The sequence below is a fragment of the Lemur catta genome, chromosome 15 (genome assembly GCF_020740605.2).
Source record: "Lemur catta isolate mLemCat1 chromosome 15, mLemCat1.pri, whole genome shotgun sequence".
Lineage (NCBI taxonomy): Eukaryota > Metazoa > Chordata > Mammalia > Primates > Lemuridae > Lemur > Lemur catta.
Window position 1 is genome coordinate 16,524,992 of NC_059142.1, and position 19,517 is coordinate 16,544,508.

General features: G+C 49.8%; 1 protein-coding gene and 1 non-coding gene across 3 annotated transcripts; both read right to left on the minus strand.

The window, feature by feature from the left end:
* Positions 1-312: 312 nt before the first annotated feature.
* On the minus strand, positions 313-15,134 carry SERPINF1 (serpin family F member 1). Of its 2 annotated transcripts, none has more exons than XM_045526145.1 (8): positions 15,101-15,134; positions 7,690-7,781; positions 5,864-6,062; positions 5,046-5,201; positions 4,434-4,637; positions 3,006-3,148; positions 1,139-1,349; positions 313-696 (listed from the first exon to the last, which is right to left on the minus strand). In XM_045526145.1, exons 2-8 carry the CDS (start codon positions 7,771-7,773, stop codon positions 437-439), a joined length of 1,257 nt encoding a protein of 418 aa, XP_045382101.1. In that variant the 5' UTR covers positions 7,774-7,781; positions 15,101-15,134; the 3' UTR covers positions 313-436. The 2 variants fall into 2 exon arrangements, with proteins under 2 accessions (XP_045382101.1, XP_045382100.1); XM_045526144.1 differs by lacking the exon at positions 15,101-15,134 and adding an exon at positions 11,593-11,744.
* On the minus strand, positions 13,578-13,689 carry LOC123621333. Its single transcript, XR_006729069.1, has one exon. It is a non-coding gene; the product is annotated as a U6 spliceosomal RNA (small nuclear RNA).
* Positions 15,135-19,517: the final 4,383 nt, after the last annotated feature.

Below are 19,517 nucleotides of genomic sequence, written 5' to 3' on the forward strand. Positions count from 1 at the left end.
ACTCCAGCCTGAGCAACAGAACAAGACCTCATCTCAAAAAAAAAGAAACAAAAACCGAAAGTTTGGTTTATTTAAGAGTATGCAGGAAATGCCCTCCTGGGAGGATTAGTGATCCTAGTACATAAACACCCCCAGAGCAGAGAAGCAGCCCCTGCATTATACAAAACAGATAACTAAAAGTTCTTACAAATGGTGACTTTCTGTGGTAGGATGGAACCAGGCTGTAAGTATACAACCAGCAAATTCCAAAAGGGCAATTTATCTTCCTATAAACTTAGCATAGCTCAAAACAGGAAGAGAAAGTAACAAAAGTTAAGGATAAAGCTCTTTTATTGTATACATTGATGAAACATTATAGGGGCAGCCTTCATGTAATGTATAATATGCCATCCTTCTGGGGTTTTCTTCTAGGGTATTGGAACATTAAACTGGAGGATTAAGTGCCCCTGGGGTCCAGAATTTTGCCTATGAAGAGAAGGGCTCCTGTGTCCGTGTCCCTCAGTACAAAGATGAAGGGTTGGTTAAGGTGATAGTCCAAGGGGAAGATAGGGTGGGAAGACTGGGGCCCTGGGCTAGGGGTGGTTCCTGCCCCATCCTCATTCCACTCGAAGCCAGCCCGGTGTTCCACTTGAGTAAGCTTGATAGGTTTGCCTGTGATCTTGCTAAAGTCTGGTGAATCAAACAAGGATTGCAGCTCTGCAGAAATTGAGAGAGACTTCCATTATAATCCTGCCTTACCCAACACCCCAAGGGAGAATACAACCGCAAGCAAGCTGGGAGTGGAGCACCACTTCTGACCCTTTGTGAGGTATGTAGAGCTCTGAGCTAGTTGAAGGTTAAGTGACTTGCCCAAGAGCACACAGCAAGTGACGTTACCATTAGGAATCAGGTCAAACAGACTTGTCTTAAGAGGCAGTGGCAGTGTTCTAAGCCCCTGTTACAGGATGTATGCTCATGGGACTGAGGAATGAGTCCACAAGGAAGGCAGTTCAGTCTTCCCCTCCAGCACTCTTAGAATTAAGGAATCACCCATGGCCTCCCTACAAGGCCATGAGTGCCCTTGAGTTCTGCTTAGCAAGGTAGAAAGCTCAAAGACTCAACCCCACCCGCCAAGAGCAAAGGAGTCTTGCAAACATACTCATCTCCTGCAAGGACTTGGTAACTTCGCCTTCATAACTCAGCTTCAGCTTGGGGATGGTCAGGACTGCTTGGACAGTCTTCAGTTCTCGGTCTATGTCCTGAATGAACTCAGAGGTGAGGCTCTCTTCTATCAAGGTCAAGTTCTGGGTCACTTTCACGGGCAGAAAGAAGATGATACTCATGCTTCCGGTCAAGGGCAGCTGGCCAATCTGAAACAAGCGAGGAAACACATAGGTTAGTCCTTTAGAGCCCAAGAGCCTTGGGATAGAGACATACACCAAGAGCTGCCTTCCCTTCTATGGTGGGGCCCTGGCGTCATCTTTCTGCCAGCCCCTAATCTATCCGACAATTGTCCGTCGAGGTTACTGCATTGTGGCAACAAGTCATTTCCTGAGGTTCCTTCAACAAATAGACTGTTGTCTTTTCTTACCTCAGCCAGTTACCAACTGAAGTTATCTGCTGAATGTTTTCCTGCAGTTCTGGGGAGCTAGATTTGAATTTCAGATCTTTCACATATGGAAGTAACATTCATTGGGTGTGGGCAGGTGGGGGGAGGAGGGGAAGGGTATATTCACAACTAATGGGTGCGGTGCGTGCTGTCTGGGGGATGGACATGCTTGAAGCTCTGACTCGGGTGGTGCAAAGGTAATATATGTAACCTAAACGTTTGTACCCCCGTAATATTCTGAAATTTAAAAAAAAAAGCATCAGACCCAAAAGGGAAAAATTATAGGTGTAATTCATTTAGATGTCACATTTTTATTAATTGCATTTGCTGCACCAGGCACTGTCTATACTATGGATATAGATATAATAAAACTCAGTCTTCACATCCTTAATTAATTAATTAACTTCAGGTCTTTGTTTTCTCCCAAAGTCCATCTGCCCACAGTTACTGATCGTCTGATATGTAGAGAGCACTGGACTAGAAACGGCAGCATTGGGCACAGCAATGCAGAAGCAGCAATAAAAAATGGGTCCTTTGAAGACACGGCCTTAACCTAAGGTCCATGGAATGAATGGTGTGAGGGGTCTCAAGAGCCCCCTGAAACCATGTACAGAAATGTGTACATGTGCACACATGGCATTTCTCTGAGGTGTTCCAGGCGCTTTTGTCAGATTCCCAAAGAGATCCACGGCCCATAAAAGGTTAAGAACTACCAACTTAGAATTAAAAGAAGTCGGGTACATATGAAAGCCTTAGAATGCCCATGATTTGGAGTTTGTGATAGTTCTTCAAAGTTTGGCTTTGAAGTCTAGAAATAAAAGGTCTCAAAAAAAGAAGAGAAGAGAAAAACAACATGTGAGTGCCTATTTCACATTACCTTATTAATCCTTATAACAAATTCTTAAGAGAATAAGTTTTGATGACTATCCCCCACCCCATTTTTTTTTTTTTTTAAGAGACAGGGTCTTGCTCTGTCACCCAGGCTGGAGTGCAGTGGCCCAGTCACAGCACACTGTAGCCTCAAACTCCTGGGCTCAAGTGATCCTCCCACCTCAGCCTCATGAGTCGCTGGGACTACAGGTGTGAGGCGTGCACTACCACACACGACTGTTTTTAAACTTTTTTGTAGAGATGGGGTCTTGCGATGTTGCCCAGGCTGGTCTCTAACTCCTGGTCTCAATCCTCCCAACCTGGCCTCCCAAAGTGCTATAATTAGAGGTGTGAGCCACCACACCCGGCCTCCCCCACCCCATTTTAAGAAAAGGAAAGGCTCAGAGATGTCATTAGTTTGGTCAAAGTCACACAGCAGGCAAATTTAGACAGCTGTTGGACCTCAAAGTTCATTATATTTCCACTACACCATTCTGCCTGCCTGTGTCCTCTCCCTCCACCCGCCCCCCACCCCACCCCTACAGACCTTGCAGTTGAGGTCAGAATCCAGGCCATAGCGTAAAATAGCCTGAGTGTCTGACATCATGGGGACCCTCACAGTCCTATCTTCATCCAAGTAGAAATCCTTGAGGGAAGTCTTTCTTGAGTCAAACTTTGTTAGCCACGGCCCTGGAATGAAACGAATGGTGTGTCGTGAGCCCCAAGAGACCAGAGAGGCAGTGGGACCAACTGTATCTCCAAAGCATGTTACTGAAATCGCTCCACTAAAGGAATCTTAGTCGTCAGGGGCTCTGACACGTCGGAGAATAGCTTTATCTCAGCACATACGGTATGTGGTTTGGACCACAACGTTTCCAGGACCCTGAATACTTTCCATAAGCAAACTCAAACGGAAATCAGTTGATTTTTGTCAATTTGACTCCAGAACTTACAAGTTCTGTGATGGCCTACAGGAAAAGTAAATGGATGTACACTTCTATGGCGGGGTTTCTGTGAGACAGAATCAAAGGTCAGAGCAGGAAGGGACCTCTGAGAGCCTCTGATCACCCTTCTCATAGCTGGAAAAGGGCTGAGCCCAAAGAGGTGCAGTGACTCGCCAACACTCAAAAGCGAGCTGATGGCCGGGCTCCTTCAGTTTGGCGTGGCCTTTGGTATGCCGGATCTGCAACGCTTCTCCCACTCACTGGAGGTCCGTGCTGGGAGCAGGAAGCCATCGGGCTTTTCGCTAAGAGTTTAGCAGTCCGCTCTTCCCGCTGCCTGGCACACGGTTACAAAGCATTTTAAGGGGGAGGCTGCCCAACCCTCCCGCCCCGCCGCAAGGGCTTATCGGAGTGGGGCTGGCCTCACGCTGGGCCCGTGGAATGGTCTCGGGCACATCACCACAGCCTGGAAGGAGGATGCCGTGCAGCACCTGCCATGTCCTAGTTATAGTTCCAGGCTCGTTGTGAAAATGAGAGACGACATGTGCGAGGTGTCTGTGAAGTAGGTGTATTAGCCTCACATTAAAGATGATAAACAGGCCCAGAAAGGTTACAAAATTTGTGCAGAGTAAAGGTAGAGCTGGGATTTAAACCTTGTCGGACTCAAAAGCCAGAAATGGAACACAGCGCCTGGCCCCAGACAGGCCCCGTGCTCGTGCTCGTGCTCGTGCTCGTGCTCGTTCCCTGTCTGCCGTCCTTTCTCCACGAGCCGCTCGCGCTCTGCAGACGCTCGCGCTTTGCCGCAGCCGTGATGACGTGTGACGTGCAGACGTGATGACGTGCCGACGTGATGACGTGCAGCCGTGAAGACGTGATGACGTGAAGACGTGCTGCACGCAAGGGCCGTTCTCAGGCTTGCCTCTGGCTCTGCCCAGGCGCTCGTGTTGGGCGAGGTCTTTGACTTGTCCCCTTTCCCTGCCCCCTCTGACGCCTGCCACCCACCCTTGGTCAAAAAGAAGGGGAGAAGCCCTCACCCTTGAAGTAGGCCACGCCGAGAAGGAGGATGCTGATTTCACCGGACATCTCCTTTGTGGACCTGGCGACCTTCCCCTTCGTCTGGGCCTGCACCCAGCCGTTAATCTCCTGCAGGTCCACGCGGGGGTTGCCAGTCAGGATTCTGGGCCTGGTCCCGTATGACTTCTCCAGGGGTGCCACAAAGCTGGATTTTATGCGCAGCTCTGAGAAGAGGTAGAGGAGAAGTTTGTATACAAGAGTTAAACCAGCATCCTCTCTGGGAGAGCATGCCGGGCTTAGCTTCGGGTTTACCACTCAGTAGGCCCTGACTTCCTGCCCACTGTCTGCCCGTGCCTTGCTGGGACTTCTGCCGGCTTCCCCGGGAACTGGACAGGGAAGAACAGAATCGGCTCATTGCTGTTTCTCTTCACATTGCTGCCCTCGCCACCCCTGCCACTGTCTGCTGCAGCTCACTTCCTCTTTCTCATCCTCTCTGGGCGCACGGGGCCCTTCCTGCTCCCCAGGGCCAGGCCTGGCCTGGGTGCATGTAAGCTCTTGTTTAGAAAGAAACCCCTGGCGTGGAGCACAGAGCCCACGCTCCCCAGGCAGCGCAGGCTAGAAAGGCAACTCACTCTTCTCGAGGACGATCCGGGAAGCACTCTTGAAGTTCTTCTGGGGGGCAGTGACAGTTGCGAGGAGGTCCTTGTAGGTGCCATGGATGTCTGGGTTGTTGATCAAGTCATAGTAGAGAGCCCGGTGAATGACAGATTCCGTTCGCTGCTCAGCTCCTACCAGGGAGATGAGGATGTGAACCTTGGTCACTGCCCACCAGGGCCCAAATCGGGCCCTCTCCCAGGACAGGGATACTATCCTCTTATTCTTTTTGTCTGCTGAGGGCCTGAGCAGGCTGGTTTTGGAGATATTCTACATGGGTAAGGAATTCTAAGGCAGTGGAAGAAATAGTGATTGCATCCTTGGAGATTTCCCTAAAGGAGGTTCAAGGCATCAGGCTAGAAAGAGATAAGGGCAGGAATAAGGGACACAAGTCTCTGCACTTCTCCCATCACAGTACATAAGACTGTTTTGCAGTGACTTGTTTATTAATGTCCCCTGTGCACCCATCTGTAACCCCAGTGAGGGCAAGCCCATGCCTGCCCGTGGGCAGTTACACCCCCAAAACCTAGGCAAATGGCAGGCACACAGGAGCTTGTTTAAGAAATAATTAAATGAGTGTTGAAGTCACCGTGTCATGCGTGGTGCTCAGCACCCTCCCAGAGAGTGAGGGAAATGTGTGTTTGCAGCCCTCGAGCTCCCAGGTGCATGCGCTGGGAGCCCCCTGGACCAGCCTTACTGAGCTGAAGTGTCTCCAGGGCTTAGAGAGCCACGTATGTGCAGGGGCTGGACGGGGCCCCTCAGGTGTGTCTGGGGCTTTGTGCATCTCAGCACTCACCCAGCGAGAGAGCAGAGAGAGCTGTGGCCACACTGAGTGGAGACAGGAGCACGTTGGTTGTGGGGCTCATGCTGGACCGCACACGGTACAGGTCATAGCCAAAGTTGGAGACTGCTGCTGTCAGCTTGTTCACAGGGACCTTGAAGAAGGGGTCCTCCTCCTCCACTGGTGCCCCTGTGCCATCGGGGTCTGGGGAGCCCTGGAGGAGAGAGGAAGTCCTGGATTTGAGTACAAGTACCAGTGTAGATGGGCGGTGAATAACTCCACTCCTCATGGCTTTGCGTGGGATTGTCATTCCGGCCCCTTGGGGCTGTCCTTTCTAATTCTGGTATGTTCACCCTAATGTTAGAATGAGTCTGTACTCCGATTATGCATGAGCTCTCTGTGGGGGAGAGGCAGCCCAGAAGAGAGATTAGCAGGCCAGGTTTAAACACTTGTGACCTGTGAGCCGTAAGCCTATGACACATTTTTAAAAATATTGGTGAGGAACCTCCAAGAAATCCTGTCCTCAGGCTAAACAGCTAAACTAGGCTACCATCTGCTCACCCTTGCCTACTACTCACAGGCCTCTGCCAGGACGCCCCCACCAAACCCTCCTGTCTTTCCTGGCCCTGGTCAGATGTCTCCTCCTCCATCACAGTTTTTTGGGTTTTTTTTGAAACAGGGTCTTGCTCTCTCACCTGGGCTAGAGTGCCATGGTGTCACCCTAGCTCACTGCAGCCTCCAACTCCCAGGTTCAAGCCGTCCTCCCACCTAAACCTCCCAAGTAACTGGGACTGCAGGCATGCCCACCACGCCCAGCTAAGTTTTCTTATTGCTTGGTAGAGAGTCTCGCTGTTGCCCAGGCTGGCCCCATTGCAGAGTTCCCTGACTACTCTAACCCGAAGGAAACGTTTGCTTTTCTGACCTTCTTTCAGAGGCAGCTACTGCTTACTTATTAACCACCTACCACATCCGGGCTCTTTGCTAGTTCTTTTCATTTGAGTCACTTCATTTCATACTTGCTGATAATGTATAACATCTCAAAAGATGTAGTACCTTGAAGGCAAGAACTAAGCCTTTTGTATCTCCACCCATGCCCAGCACCTACAGAGCAGGTGTCCAATAAATGAGAAAGAAACGAATGGCCACATGGCCCTGTAAGGATGGGTATTTTCATCCCATATTATAGGTAAGGGAACAGAGACTGAGGTAAGAGTGACTAGTCCAAGGTCACAAAGCTAGTGAAAGGTAGAGCCAGAATTCAAACTCAGACCTCATGGCAAAGTCCAGGGCTCCGGCCGATACATTCACCTGGCCTTGTCCCTCATGTGACAGGCACCTGCCCCCGTCATTAGCACGGGCTTCCCTCCCTGTGCCTATAGCTGCCTTTGCAACCCCGCTGTGCTCTCTCTGGGCAGCAGAGAGGTCTGTCCGTGCTGTCTGATGCCCTGCACCGCCCTTGGCCAGCAGCTGAGCAAACGTCTGAGAACACTGCCCACTCAGTGAGCCGTGCAGTAGGACAAGGTAATGAGAAAAGGTCTTTACTGAAGGGACAGTCCTGGACTTGTTTAAGTGCTTTGGGTTTTGTCTTTTTTTTAACCCATCAGATTATCTAGGAGAATTTTGGATCTTATTTTTGTCCCCACCTTGTCCACTGACAGGCAAGGCAAGATGTTTTCGCTCTGCGTTTGCTGCTAGAGAAACCAAGACACTGGAGACATAAGAGCTAGAGCCTGGCCTGGAACCTGGGCACCCAGCTCCCTGGTTCCCTCATGTTGCCTGCTAAGGGGGGCTGGGAACACCGATGCCCACCCCATGCCAACCGCATGCCCACCCCTACTGACCTCCTCCGGGCTGCCGGCGGTGTTCTGGCAGCTGCTGTGCCCGAGGAGGGCTCCCGTCCAGAGGAGTAGCACAAGGACCTGCATCCTGGGGCCTACAAGAAAAGCACGAGGCACAGGCCTCACCCACCACCCTGCCCCACTGGGCCCCTCTGGGCAGGGAGCAGGAGCTGGGTGGGGCTGAATGCCTTTCCTCCAGCCCCTCAGCCTGCAAGTGGGCAGCCGGCACCCAACTTGATGACACCTCCTGGTGGTGTCCTCCCACCCCTCCACCTGCCGCGTGGCCCACAGTCACACCACAAGCTCGTGCCTTCATCCCGTTGTCTGTGTCGGGGACCCACATTCAGACCTAAAGCTCCAGAGCTGCGAAGCCCCAGCCGGGCTCCTCTGTGTGTGGAGTGTGGTCTGGCACAAACGTCAGCAAAGGCTTGTGCCTGGAGGCAGCCGGCCTGCTCACTGGATAGGATTTGGGTTGATGTCTCCCGTGAGAGTCGGGGCAGGACCCAGGTCTCTCCCATTAGAATCACAGGATACTGAGAATGGAGCTCCAGCTCTCCCCCTAAAATTCTCAAACTCTCTTCTTAAATTCCTCTGGCCCAAAACCTGCGGCCTCATAAGGAAGCTCATTCCCTTCCCGGATAGTTCCACTTCAAGAATGCTCCCTCTCATGGTCAGGAGTGCAAGGGCTAGGGTCAGAAAGCCTGGCTTTAAATCTCAATTCTGTGTCTTTTTTTTTGAGGCGGGGGGGGGGGGGGGGGGTCTCACTATGTTGCCCAGGTTGGACACAAACTCCTGGGCTCAGGTGAGTTGAGCCTCAGCTTCTGGAGTAGCTGGGACTACGGTCATGTGCCGCTGTCTTCCTGCCTCAACTGTAGCTTAATAGCTCTCTAAATTACAATTTTTTCTCTTGTAATGTGGAAATAAAATAGTACTTACCTATTGTTGTGAGGATTAAATTAGATAATTAGATAAGTTAGATAATGCCTTAACAGCACTTAACAGTGCCAGAGATACGTAAGCTTGAAAAAATGATCCTGGTTCTGATATATTTCTCCCTTCTACTGGAATCCCACGGCCCCACCTCTGCCCTGTGTCCTCTTCCCCCTATCGGCTCGAAAATAGCTCTTAAATCCCTGGAACGAACTTTCCTTCGGGTTAAACACCACCACTTCTCAGTAAGCCCACCCGAGTCCCTTCACCTGCACAGCTGTGGTCTCTGCCCAGGCTCTGGTCTGGCACCTGGACCACAAGGGAAAACTCTGAAGTCTGGGTGCAGGGCCCCACCCTCCTGCATTCACCTCCCCTCTGAGCTCACCCTGGAGTCAAGATCTGGGGGGAGCGGGGCGTGGGCAGGGGGGCAGGGGATGAGGGCAGCTGGGAGTGGTTCACAGATAAGATCTTCCGAGAGACCTTCTGGTTAGAAAGGGGGACAAGCCCCCACAGCCAGGACCTTTGGCTGGTCCTTGTCCCTCTCTCCTCATCGCCCAGTCAAGAACTTACAATCTGAACTACTTTGTCTCCCCTGGCCCTCGCCTCCCCTGCGATACACACACACACCATTATCCTTCATTATGCTTTTACAGACACATAAACACCCACCCACACACGGCACACATACTTCTCTGCCTTCCCAGAACAAATTGGATTAGAAAATGTGGGATTGCAGTATGTGACTGTTGGCTAAAGTCCCTAAAATTAAGCTGATAATCCACTGGACAACATTGTAGAGCGTGAGAGGCAACAAGAGATTGCCTCTGAGTTTGCTCTGCTTAGGGCGGGAGCCACCCCGCCCTCCTCCTAAACCCTGGTCTGCAGCTCGCATCTCTGCCTGCCAGACCCTCACCGGCAGCCCTTCTACGTGGCTGCCCTGCCACTCACGGAGAAACCTTCCCTTGCGACAGCAGGAAAAGCTTTCTGCAGTGAGATAGAGACGTCGACAGCACCCGGGCCTCCAGCCACTGTCCACGCAGCGGCCCCACCCAGGGCTGGCAGGGCCCGCCTCGCCCGAGCCTCTGCAGACTGGTCTGCGGAGACTGAAAACTCCAAGCCGCATGGGAGGGAGGCTGGAGGGAAAGCAGTTGGCTTTAGTCCCTCTGGCCAGGCAGGGGGTTGAGAGAGCAGATGGGGGTCATCTTGGCACAGTGTTTGAGGAAAGTAAATTCATGATTCAAATGCATGTGAAGGTGGGACCTTAGTCCCTACAGAGCCTAAGCCAAGCCCCAGATCGGATCATCATTGTCACAGTTTGGGTGAGGTGAGGGAAGCTGGCAGGGGCAGGCACAGGGGTCCAAAGCTGGCCCAGGCCAGACACAGGGACACGCAGTATTAACGGCACATCTTTGAATGCTCCACCTCGAGCCATGGAGATGAGGGAAGGGGAGAGGTTGTTGAAAGCCCCCGACGAGGGCAGTGAGAGGGCAGAGAGTAAGGGTCTATGTGGGGCCCCTCAGAGCACACCCAACACCCTGTCCAAGGTGATTCTCCTGTGGGCTGGGGCTAGCTACCACTGGCTGGCCAGGGGCACAGGGACAATGATGCCATCCTGTCCAAAGGGCAGTATCCAAGCCAGACTCCTGTCCGACCAGGTGGGGGAGGGCATGGGGAGGAGGTAGTATCCTCCCTGCTGGGCCAAGGTCAGGCTTTACTTGCTGCCACATTGCCCAAATTAAGAGACACAGGAACTGCGATTTTTTGTGATCTTGCCTCTAAGCTAGGAGGATAAATTCAAGCCAATACATGTGTTTCAGATTAAAGCCAGTTATGAGACAAACACCATCCCTCCTTCTCCTCCTCCTCCTCCTCCTCCCAGAACCACACAGCCTTCAAGCCACATGGCAGTGGACGTTATAGATAGTGCGGGGAAGGGTTCCTCCCTCTCCCTGGGCTCTGGGCCGAAGATCCTGGTGGGGGCGGGGCTCTCTTCTGGCCCACCCATGGTGACCCCAGCAGCCCCCAAGCAATGTTCTTTCTCAAGTCTTGGAAGCTGAATGAGTCAGGCCAGGACACCCCAGAGCTGCAACTCCCCACACCCCAGAAGAACCAGCCCTAGGAGGAGAACTTCCTGGGTCCTCCCCCCTCCCCCCTGCCTGGGGCTGAACTCCTGGTAGACAGGCATGGACCAGACAGTGGTGGGGTTCTGGGAAGCCTGCAGCTTTTCTTTGGCCCAGACCCACTCGTTGCTGTGGTTTGCTTCAGGGAGCAGAAAGGGTGTAGAGGGGACAGCTCTCCTCCCCAGCACTAGTGGCCGAGCCCTCAAGCCCCACACACTGGCTGGGCTAAATAGTGGGCATTGTTTGAGAGGCCACGACCTCACTGTTCTTCCAGCTCTTACAGCTAATCTGGCCGAGAGCATGGGTGGGGGCTGGATGGAAGGACCCAGCTGTACTCCATCCCAGCCCTCAGCAGGGCTCGCAGGCCGGCTGCTTGGTGGTGCTGGGAAATTGCCTTCCCAATCAGCACTGGTTGATTTTGAAAAAGCAGCAGGGAGCCGAGGGAGGGAAGCCAGGGCTGGGCTGCAGGAGAGGCTACCTTCCTGACTGCCCCTGGTGCAAGCAACTCTGAGAACGGCCTTCCCTCTGGGGTGCGCTCAGACCTGACCCAACACTCCCACCCCCTCCCTTGTTTCCCACTCACTTCATTCAAAAGTCTTTCCAGCCTCTTCTGCTGCTGGTGCAGTGGGGTTTGGGGATCACTGGGTCCTGATCTCCTGACCCCCCCATTCCCTCTGCCCTCTCTCGTCCACTCACCCTCATGCCCAAACTAGAGCAGCTGCTCTCTCCCCACTTCCTCTTCCTTGCACCCCTCTTTTCTGCTCCCTGGGGTGCCCTGCCTCTCCCTAGTCCCCCCAGCCCAGGGGAGCCTCTCTCGCCTTCCCTGGCACGCAGACCAGCCAGGGAGCTGCTTTACCTGTGGGTCCGCTGCAGCTCCACTCCCAGCCTGGGTCCCTCCAAGCCTGCACACTGAGGGGGCTCCAGCAAGTACAAGAGCTTTTTTTGCTGCCTCCTAATCCAGCGTCCAGCAGGCTTCAGATTACAGCTACTCCTTTCTTAAAGCGACCTGCACTCAATTTGGACTCTGTGATTGCATCATTGTCTGGTGTTAGCTTTAACCCACTGCTGCCCTGCCACCCCACACCCCCAAGATGCGCACATTCACTCGCACACCCTTCTCCTCTACCAGCTGTTCCCTCGGGCCCTGGCCTTCCTTGCAGCCTGCTGGAACTCCCTGCAAGTTAGCTGGCCCCAGAGGGCACCCGGACCTGCCAGAGGTGGGAGACAAGCCTGTCTTGCAGGAGGAAGCCCAGAGGCAGGCAGGTGGAATGGAAAAAACACTGCCCAGTATTGGAACTCTGGGTTCTTCCTGGTCCTCGGCTCTGTCACTAACTGGGATATGGGGCAAAATAACTCCCATGATTCCCCCCTTTCCTCGGCTGGGAAATGAATGGATGGAACTGGAATGTCTCCATGCTTTTTCCAAAAAATTCTGAAATTCTGTGATTTCTGTAGATCAGAAAAGATAGTGGGGGACAATCTCTGACCAGAGGAAGAAATGAGATGTTCCGGACACGTGCGTGCTGAGAGGAGGCCTGCAACACACCTAACACCAAGCTGGGCACGGCAGAGGCTACCTGAAAAGGAGAGCACAGGCCAGGCTCCCCTCGGGATGTTTGCTGACATAGGAAATAACTAAAGACCATACCAGGGGGGGGAGGGTAAATTCACACCTAACAGATACAATGCACACTACCTGGGTGAAGGGCACATGCATAACTTTGACTCAAACTGTACAAGAGCAAATTATGTAACCAAAACGTTTGTACCCCTGTAAAATTCTGAAACTAAGGAAAAAACTTAGTAAAAAAAAAAAAAAAGACTATCACAAAATGTTTTCCAAGCAGATATGAGTCCTGGCTGAGAAAATCCAAAAGTCATTCAGAGAAGGAGAGATCAGAGAAGGCAAGTGCTGGGATATTTACCTCAAGGAAGAGAAAATTTAGGGGAGCCTTCAAGTATTCTCATGTGAGGCTCCAGGGAGCAGAGCTAGGGCCCCTGGGGAGAACTTTCCAGTTGGCAAGGTTCAGCTTTATATAAGGAAGAGTGTGTCAACAGTAAGAGTTCAGTCCCTTTCAACAAAAAATTGTGGAGCACCTCTCTTCAAGGTGCTATGCTAGGTACGCAGAGGAGGAAGAGCATGAAGATGAGGAAGACTCAGTTCCCACCCTCTGGAAACTTACTGGCTAATAACAGGCTGCTCCGAGAACAGATGCACATTCTATGACAGCTGTCTCTACAGCTGTACTGGCCAATACAGTAGCCACTAGTCACGTGTGACTAAAGAGCACTTGAAATGTGGCTGAATTGTGACCTGCTGTAAGTATAAAATACATACTAGATATTGAATACTTTGTATGAAAAAAGAATGGAGACTATCCCATTAATAATCTTGACACACAATACTTTTTATATTTGTTACATATATTGGGTTAAATAAATTATTTAAATTAATTTATTTATTTATTTATTTTTACAGATAGAGTCTTGCTCTGTCCCCCTGGCTAGAGTGCAATGGCGTCAGCCTAGCTCACTGCAACCTCAAACTCCTGGGCTCAAGGGATCCTCCTATCTCAGCCTCCCAAGTAGCTGGGACTACAGGGGCATGCCACCATACCTGGCTAATTTTTCTATTTTTTGTAAACATGGGGTCTCACTATGTTGCTCAGGCTGGTCTTGAACTCCTGACCTCAAGCAATCCTCCCACCGTGGCCTCCCAGAGTGCTAGGATTACAGGCATGAGCCACTGTGCCCAGCCAACCTATTTATTTTTAATGTGGTTAACTAGGGAATTTTTAATTACATATATTCTTTTTTTCTTTTTTAAAATTTTTTTATTTATTAAATATGGAACAGTTCATGAATTTGCATGTCATCCTTGTGCAGGGGCCATGCTAATCTTCTCTGTATCATTCCAATTTTTTTTTAGTATATGTGCTGCTGAAGTGAGCACTAATTACATATGTTGCTTTTTTTTTTTTTCCCGAGACAGGGTCTTGCTCTGTCACCCAGGCTGTAGTGCAGTGATGTCATCATAGCTCACTGTAACCTCGAACTTTTGGGCTCAAGTGATCCTCCCACCTCAACCTTCAGAGTAGCTGGGACTACAGGTATGTGCCACCACTCTTGACTAATTATTTTTCTTTCTTTCTTTCTTTCTTCCTTTTTTTTTTTCCTGTGTGTGTGTATGTGTGCGTGCGCGCGTGTGTTCAAGTACGTGGCTAATTTTTTTTAAATTTTTTATAGAGATAGGGTCTTGCTATGTTGCCCAGGGTGGTCTCCAACTCATGGCCTCAAGCAATCCTCCCGCCTCAGTCTCCCAAAGTGCTGGGATTACAAGTGTGAGCCTCCGCACCTAGCCTCCCTTTACATTTCTATGAGACAATGCTGCTCTAGAGGGTACTATGGCCACCCAGTTGGAATATGTGAATCTAAGCTTAGTCTTGAAGGGTGAGCAACAGTGAGCTAAGCATAGCTGGGGCATGGTGGCTTGAGCCTGTAGTCCCAGCTACTTGGGAGGCTGAGGTTGGAGGATTACTTGAGGCCAGGAGCTCAGGACCAGCCTGGGCAACATAGCGGAAACCCCATCCCTAAAAGAAAAAAACAAACAAAAAAGGAGGCAAGGGCAGTCCAGGTGGAGGCAATATGCAATAAATGATGTCGAGATAAATGATTATCCACTTGGACAATTAAAATTAGATCTCTATCTCATTCCATACTCAAAAATTAACTCTAGGTGCATTAGAAATTTAAATGTGGAAAAACAATTTGTTTCTGCAGAACTTTTTCTAGTGACTTCTGATTTAAATTATTTACTTATTTAGGTATTTTGTTCATATAGTTCAAAACTCAAAAGCAATAAAAAGTATACAGTGAAAAGTCTCTCATTCTGATTTCCAGTCACCGATTCTTCTCTATGGAGGCAGCTGGTGTTAATCTCTTTCCAATGTATCCTTTTAGAGATATTATTATGCTTTAAAAAGCAAAAATACAAACACACATAGGCCAAGTGCAGTGACTCATGTCTGTAATCCTAGTACTTTGGGAGGCCAAGGCTGAAGAATCACTTGAGGCCAGGAGTTCCAGACCAGTCTGGGCAACATAGCAAGGCCCCATTGCTACAAAAAATAAAAGTTAGCAGGGCATGGTGGCTTGTAGTCCCAGCTACTTGGGAGGCTGAGGCAGAAGGATCGCTTGAGCCCAGGAATGTGAGGCTGCGGTGAGCTATGATGATGAAACAACACTCTATCTAGCCTGGGGTGACAGAGCAAGACCATGTCTCAAAAAACACGCAACACACACACACACACACACACACACACACACTAGGCAAAATTATAAACACTTGGTGTGGTGGCACAAACCTGTAGTCCCAGTTATTCGGGAGGCTGAGACAGGAGGATGGCTTGAGCCCAAGAATTTGAGGCTGCAGTGAGCTGTGATGGTGCCACTGCACTCTAGCTTGGGCAACAGAACAGGACCCTCAGCTCTAAAAGAAAAAAGAATTTTTTAAATCATAAACATTTTAGAAGAAAATATAGATGAATCCCTTTGTGATCTTCATATAGGAAAGGTTTTAAAAAAAAAAACAAGATGCTAAAAGAAGCACAAATTACAAAAAAAAAGGTTGATAAATTTGGCATTAAAATTAAGAATTTGTTTTCATGAAAAAATACCATAAAACAAAGTGAAGGCAAGCCTCACACTGGGAGAAAATATTTGTAACACAGATAACTGACAAAAACGATTGCTAACTGTAATATACTAATAGAAAGGACTATAAATCAGTGAGAAAAAGAAAAACAATTCAACAGAAAAATAGACCCAGGTAATTCACAGAAGAATCCTAGGGGGGCAATAAATTATGAAAAGATGTTTTTTCCTCACTAGTAATCAAGGGAATGCAAATTAAAACCACAGGGAAATTCTATTTCATGCTCATAAGATTGACAAAATGTAAACGTCTAACAATATACCAGGTGTTGGTGAGGGTATGGACAACCAGGATCTCTTACGCCCTGCTGGTGTATGCTAATACAGCCACTTTGAAGAACAGTTTGGCAATAAATGTCACAGTTGTGCATGACTGTAAATGGCAGGCCTGGTAGTTAAAGGTGGGCAAGCCCCAAACTGCAGCTCAGCAATTCCACTGCTCAGCATGTGAGCTAAAATCCCATATATGTGCACAAGGAAGTATGTATAAGAACATTATACCGGCATCATTTGTAGCAGCAAAAACTGGAAATGCCTGAATATCCATCAACAGGAGACTGAGCAGTGGAAAAGTCTACAGCCATGAAAAATAATGTCGCCAAGCCTCATATATCTACACAGGTTTATCTCACAATGTGGAATGATACAAGTTGCAGAAGGGTAGAAACAGTATGATACATTTATGTAAGGTTTAAAGACATGTAAATTGATACTGTGTATCATGTGGGGATAAAAACTTACATGGTGAAAGTAAAAGAAATACATGAAAATAATAAAAACCATGCCAGGCTGCAGTGGTGCATGTCTGTAGTCCCAGCTACTCAGGAGGCTACTTGAGGCCAGGAGTTCAGATCCACCCTGGCCAACATAGCAAGACCACATCTCTAATAATAACATAATACCGAAGTTCAGGTTGGTGGTTATGGGAAGAGGGGAAGGATTGGGGAGGGAATATATACGGCTGTTGCCATATTGAAAATATTTCTTAAGCAGCACAGTGGTGTTATGCAATTCATTATACCTTTTGTATGTCCTAATTATTTCATAATAAATTATAAAGAAGGAAGATTACTCTTTTGCTTGATCACTGTGAAAGGAGTATGTCCTGCTCCCACCAAAGGTGAGGCCTCCACGTGTGTTCCTCGAGGACGTCACCCTCACGGGCAGTTCTCTCCTGCATAGTCAGTGTGTCCCAGTCTTCAAACAAACTCTATTCCCTAGCACTCTGGGAGGCCGAGGCGGGTGGATCGCTCGAGGTTAGGAGTTCGAGACCAGCCTGAGCAAGAGTGAGACCCCGTCTCTACTAAAAATAGAGAGAAATTATCTGGCCAACTAAAAATATATACAGAAAAAATTAGCTGGGCATGGTGGCGCATGCCTGTAGTCCCAGCTACCCGGGAGACTGAGGCAGGAGGATCGCTTAAGCCCAGCAGTTTGAGGTTGCTGTGAGCTAGGCTGACGCTACGGCACTCACTCTAGCGAGGGCAACAGAGCAAGACTCTGGCTCAAAAAAACAAACCAAAACCATACTCTATTCCACCCTCTCTAAAAGACACCTCCTTTATGCCACATCCCCTAAAGCCATGGCCCATTTCTCCATTCTTCCTCAGAGCCACTCTGGAAAGAGCGATTTCCTCATGTGCCTAGCTGCCTCTGCTCCCATTTCCTCTAACCCCAGACTTGCTTCTGTACCCACCTCTCCTTTGAAACTGCTGTCACCAAATTCATGGGTGGCCTTGTGTTGACCACCAAGTGGACACCTCTGTCCTTGGAAGAGCAGACTATTCCTCCTCCTTGAAACCCCGACTCCACCCACACACTTCTGTTTTTCTGCCACTACCTGCACCCCATCTTTTCTGTCTCCTTTGCTGGCTTGATCCTGGGGCCCCTTTTCCTCTCCTGTCTACCTCTCCCCTTAGCTGGTTTCTGCCAAGTCCATGCTCCCGATACACACGTCTAGCCCTGACCAAAATACCCAATTGCCAACTTGACATTGAAGATGGATAAACCCAAACCCAAACTTGGCAATTCCACTCCTGCCATATCCACATGGATGCCCAATAGGTAGGATGAGCATACAATTCATCATCCCAACAGGGACACTTCTAAGAGCTCAAGGGGGTTCTATTAATTAAGCTAAAACCACAGACATGACTTGAACTTTTCCAGGCAAACTGGGACATAAGATCACCCTGTATTAGTGTGGCATTTCCATCCTAACATGTTCAAAATGGAAATCTCCGATCCACCTTAAAATCTGTCCCTCCCTCTACTCCCCACTTCAGTAAAAGGCGGTGGCACCTGCCCATTTTCTCGAGATAAAAACCCAGGAATGAAAATGATAAAGCCCATGATCCTTGCATGTTTCTCTCATCTCCCACACAATCTACCCACAAATTCTATGATGTCAATCTGCAAAATACATCTGAATTCTACCACTTTCCCCATTTCCACGGCTGACACCCTGGGCCAAGCCACCTCTTGCCTGCCAGCCAGTCTTCCTGCTCCCACTTTTGTCCATCTCCGATCTGTTCACACAGCAGCCAAGGGAGCCTTCAGGTCACGGCACCCCGAAATTAACAGGCCTCCACAGTGAATGAATTATCACTGTCCACAATAGCACCGAGGAGTCTCCCAAACACGGGGTGGAACGAGAGAAGCCAGACATGAGAGAGCACGGATTGTATGATTCCTTTATAGAAAGTCCAGAAACAAGAAAACACTAACCTATGATTCTACAAGTCAGGAAAGTGAGTTCTGGTTGTGTATCTGGGTGCTGGTTGCACGGGGGTATTTTGTTCAAGAAAAAATTCATTAAGCTTATATATGGTGGTGACCTGTGTACTTTGCCTATTATATTTCAACTAAAAATTTTAATAAAGCAAAACACCCTTCAGCAACTTGCCTTCGTACTTGCAATAAAATCCAAACCCCTTGCTCTGGCCTGCGAGGGTCCGTGTGGTCTGGCTCATCTTGCTCCATCCGGTTCTCTCTGGCTTGTCACTCTCTAGTCACATTGGCCCTCTTTCTGCTTCTCCGGTAACCCAAGCCTGTTTCTGCCCCAAGACCTTTGCCCTGGCTGTTGCCTCTCCCCCTGTTTCTGAATGGTCAGGTCCTCGTGTCATCCAGTTCTCAGCTCCAACATCACCTGGGAAAGGACTTCCCCTCTTACTGAGCATCACAAAATCTCACGAATTTCACAGCACTTCTTCTGTTTCCTGTATCTTGTCTTTTGTTTAGTTGTTGTCTAGACAACCTGCCATCACGCTTAGGCTCCGGGGCAATAGTGATCTTGTCTGCTTGTCGGTTGCTGGGTCCCCAGGGCCTGGTGTGTCGCTGGGCCCTCAGGAGGTGCTCAATAAGCACTTGCATGGTGGAGGATGCCATTAGGGCAGCAGATCAGCGGCAGGGGCCTAGAGGCAACGGCAGTGACCCTAGGGAGTGCTGACCAGGCCCAGCCCAGGGCACTGGGGGCCAAAATGGAGAGGAAGAGAGTGCTGAGAATGACTTAGGTAACATGAGGTTGGTGGGCTTGGAGATTTAACCTTCCAGTGACTTTTTTTTTTTTTTTTTTTTTTTTGAGACAGGGCTAGAGTGCAGTAGTGTCATCATCATAGCTCACTGCAACCTCAAACTCCTGGGTTCAAGCGATCCTCCTGCCTCAGCCTCCCAAGTACTCCCTGGGACTACAGGCATGCACCACCATGCCTGGCTAATTTTTCTATTTTTTTGTAGAGACAGCTTCTTGCTCTGCTCAGGCTGGCCTTGAACTCCTGGCCTCAAGTGATCCTCCCATCTCAGCCTCCCAAAGTGCTGGGATTACAGGCATGAGCCACTGTGCCTGGCCTCCAGTGACTTCTTACCACTCACAAGTTAAAAACCACCGTCTTTGCCGTGGCCCTAGAGCCCTACGGGATCTGTCCCCTGCTCCCCTCTGACTCCTTCCTCCTCCTCCCCTCACTCCCTCCACTCCAGCCCCAGGATCCCCTGCTCATCTGGAGCTTCCCAGCGTGCTCCGCCCCAGGACCTCGGCACATGCCATTCGTCTGCCAGGCTGCTCTTCCCCAA

Coding starts and splice junctions, on each gene's coding strand:
- SERPINF1 (XM_045526145.1), bottom strand. CDS start 7,773: ATGCAGGTCCTTGTGCTACTCCTCTGGACGGGAGCCCTCCTCGGGCAC. Junction 6,063..7,689: donor CCGCCGGCAGCCCGGAGGAG/GTCAGTAGGGGT, acceptor TCTCTCCTCCAG/GGCTCCCCAGACCCCGATGG. Junction 5,202..5,863: donor TCTCTCTGCTCTCTCGCTGG/GTGAGTGCTGAG, acceptor TCTCCCTGGTAG/GAGCTGAGCAGCGAACGGAA.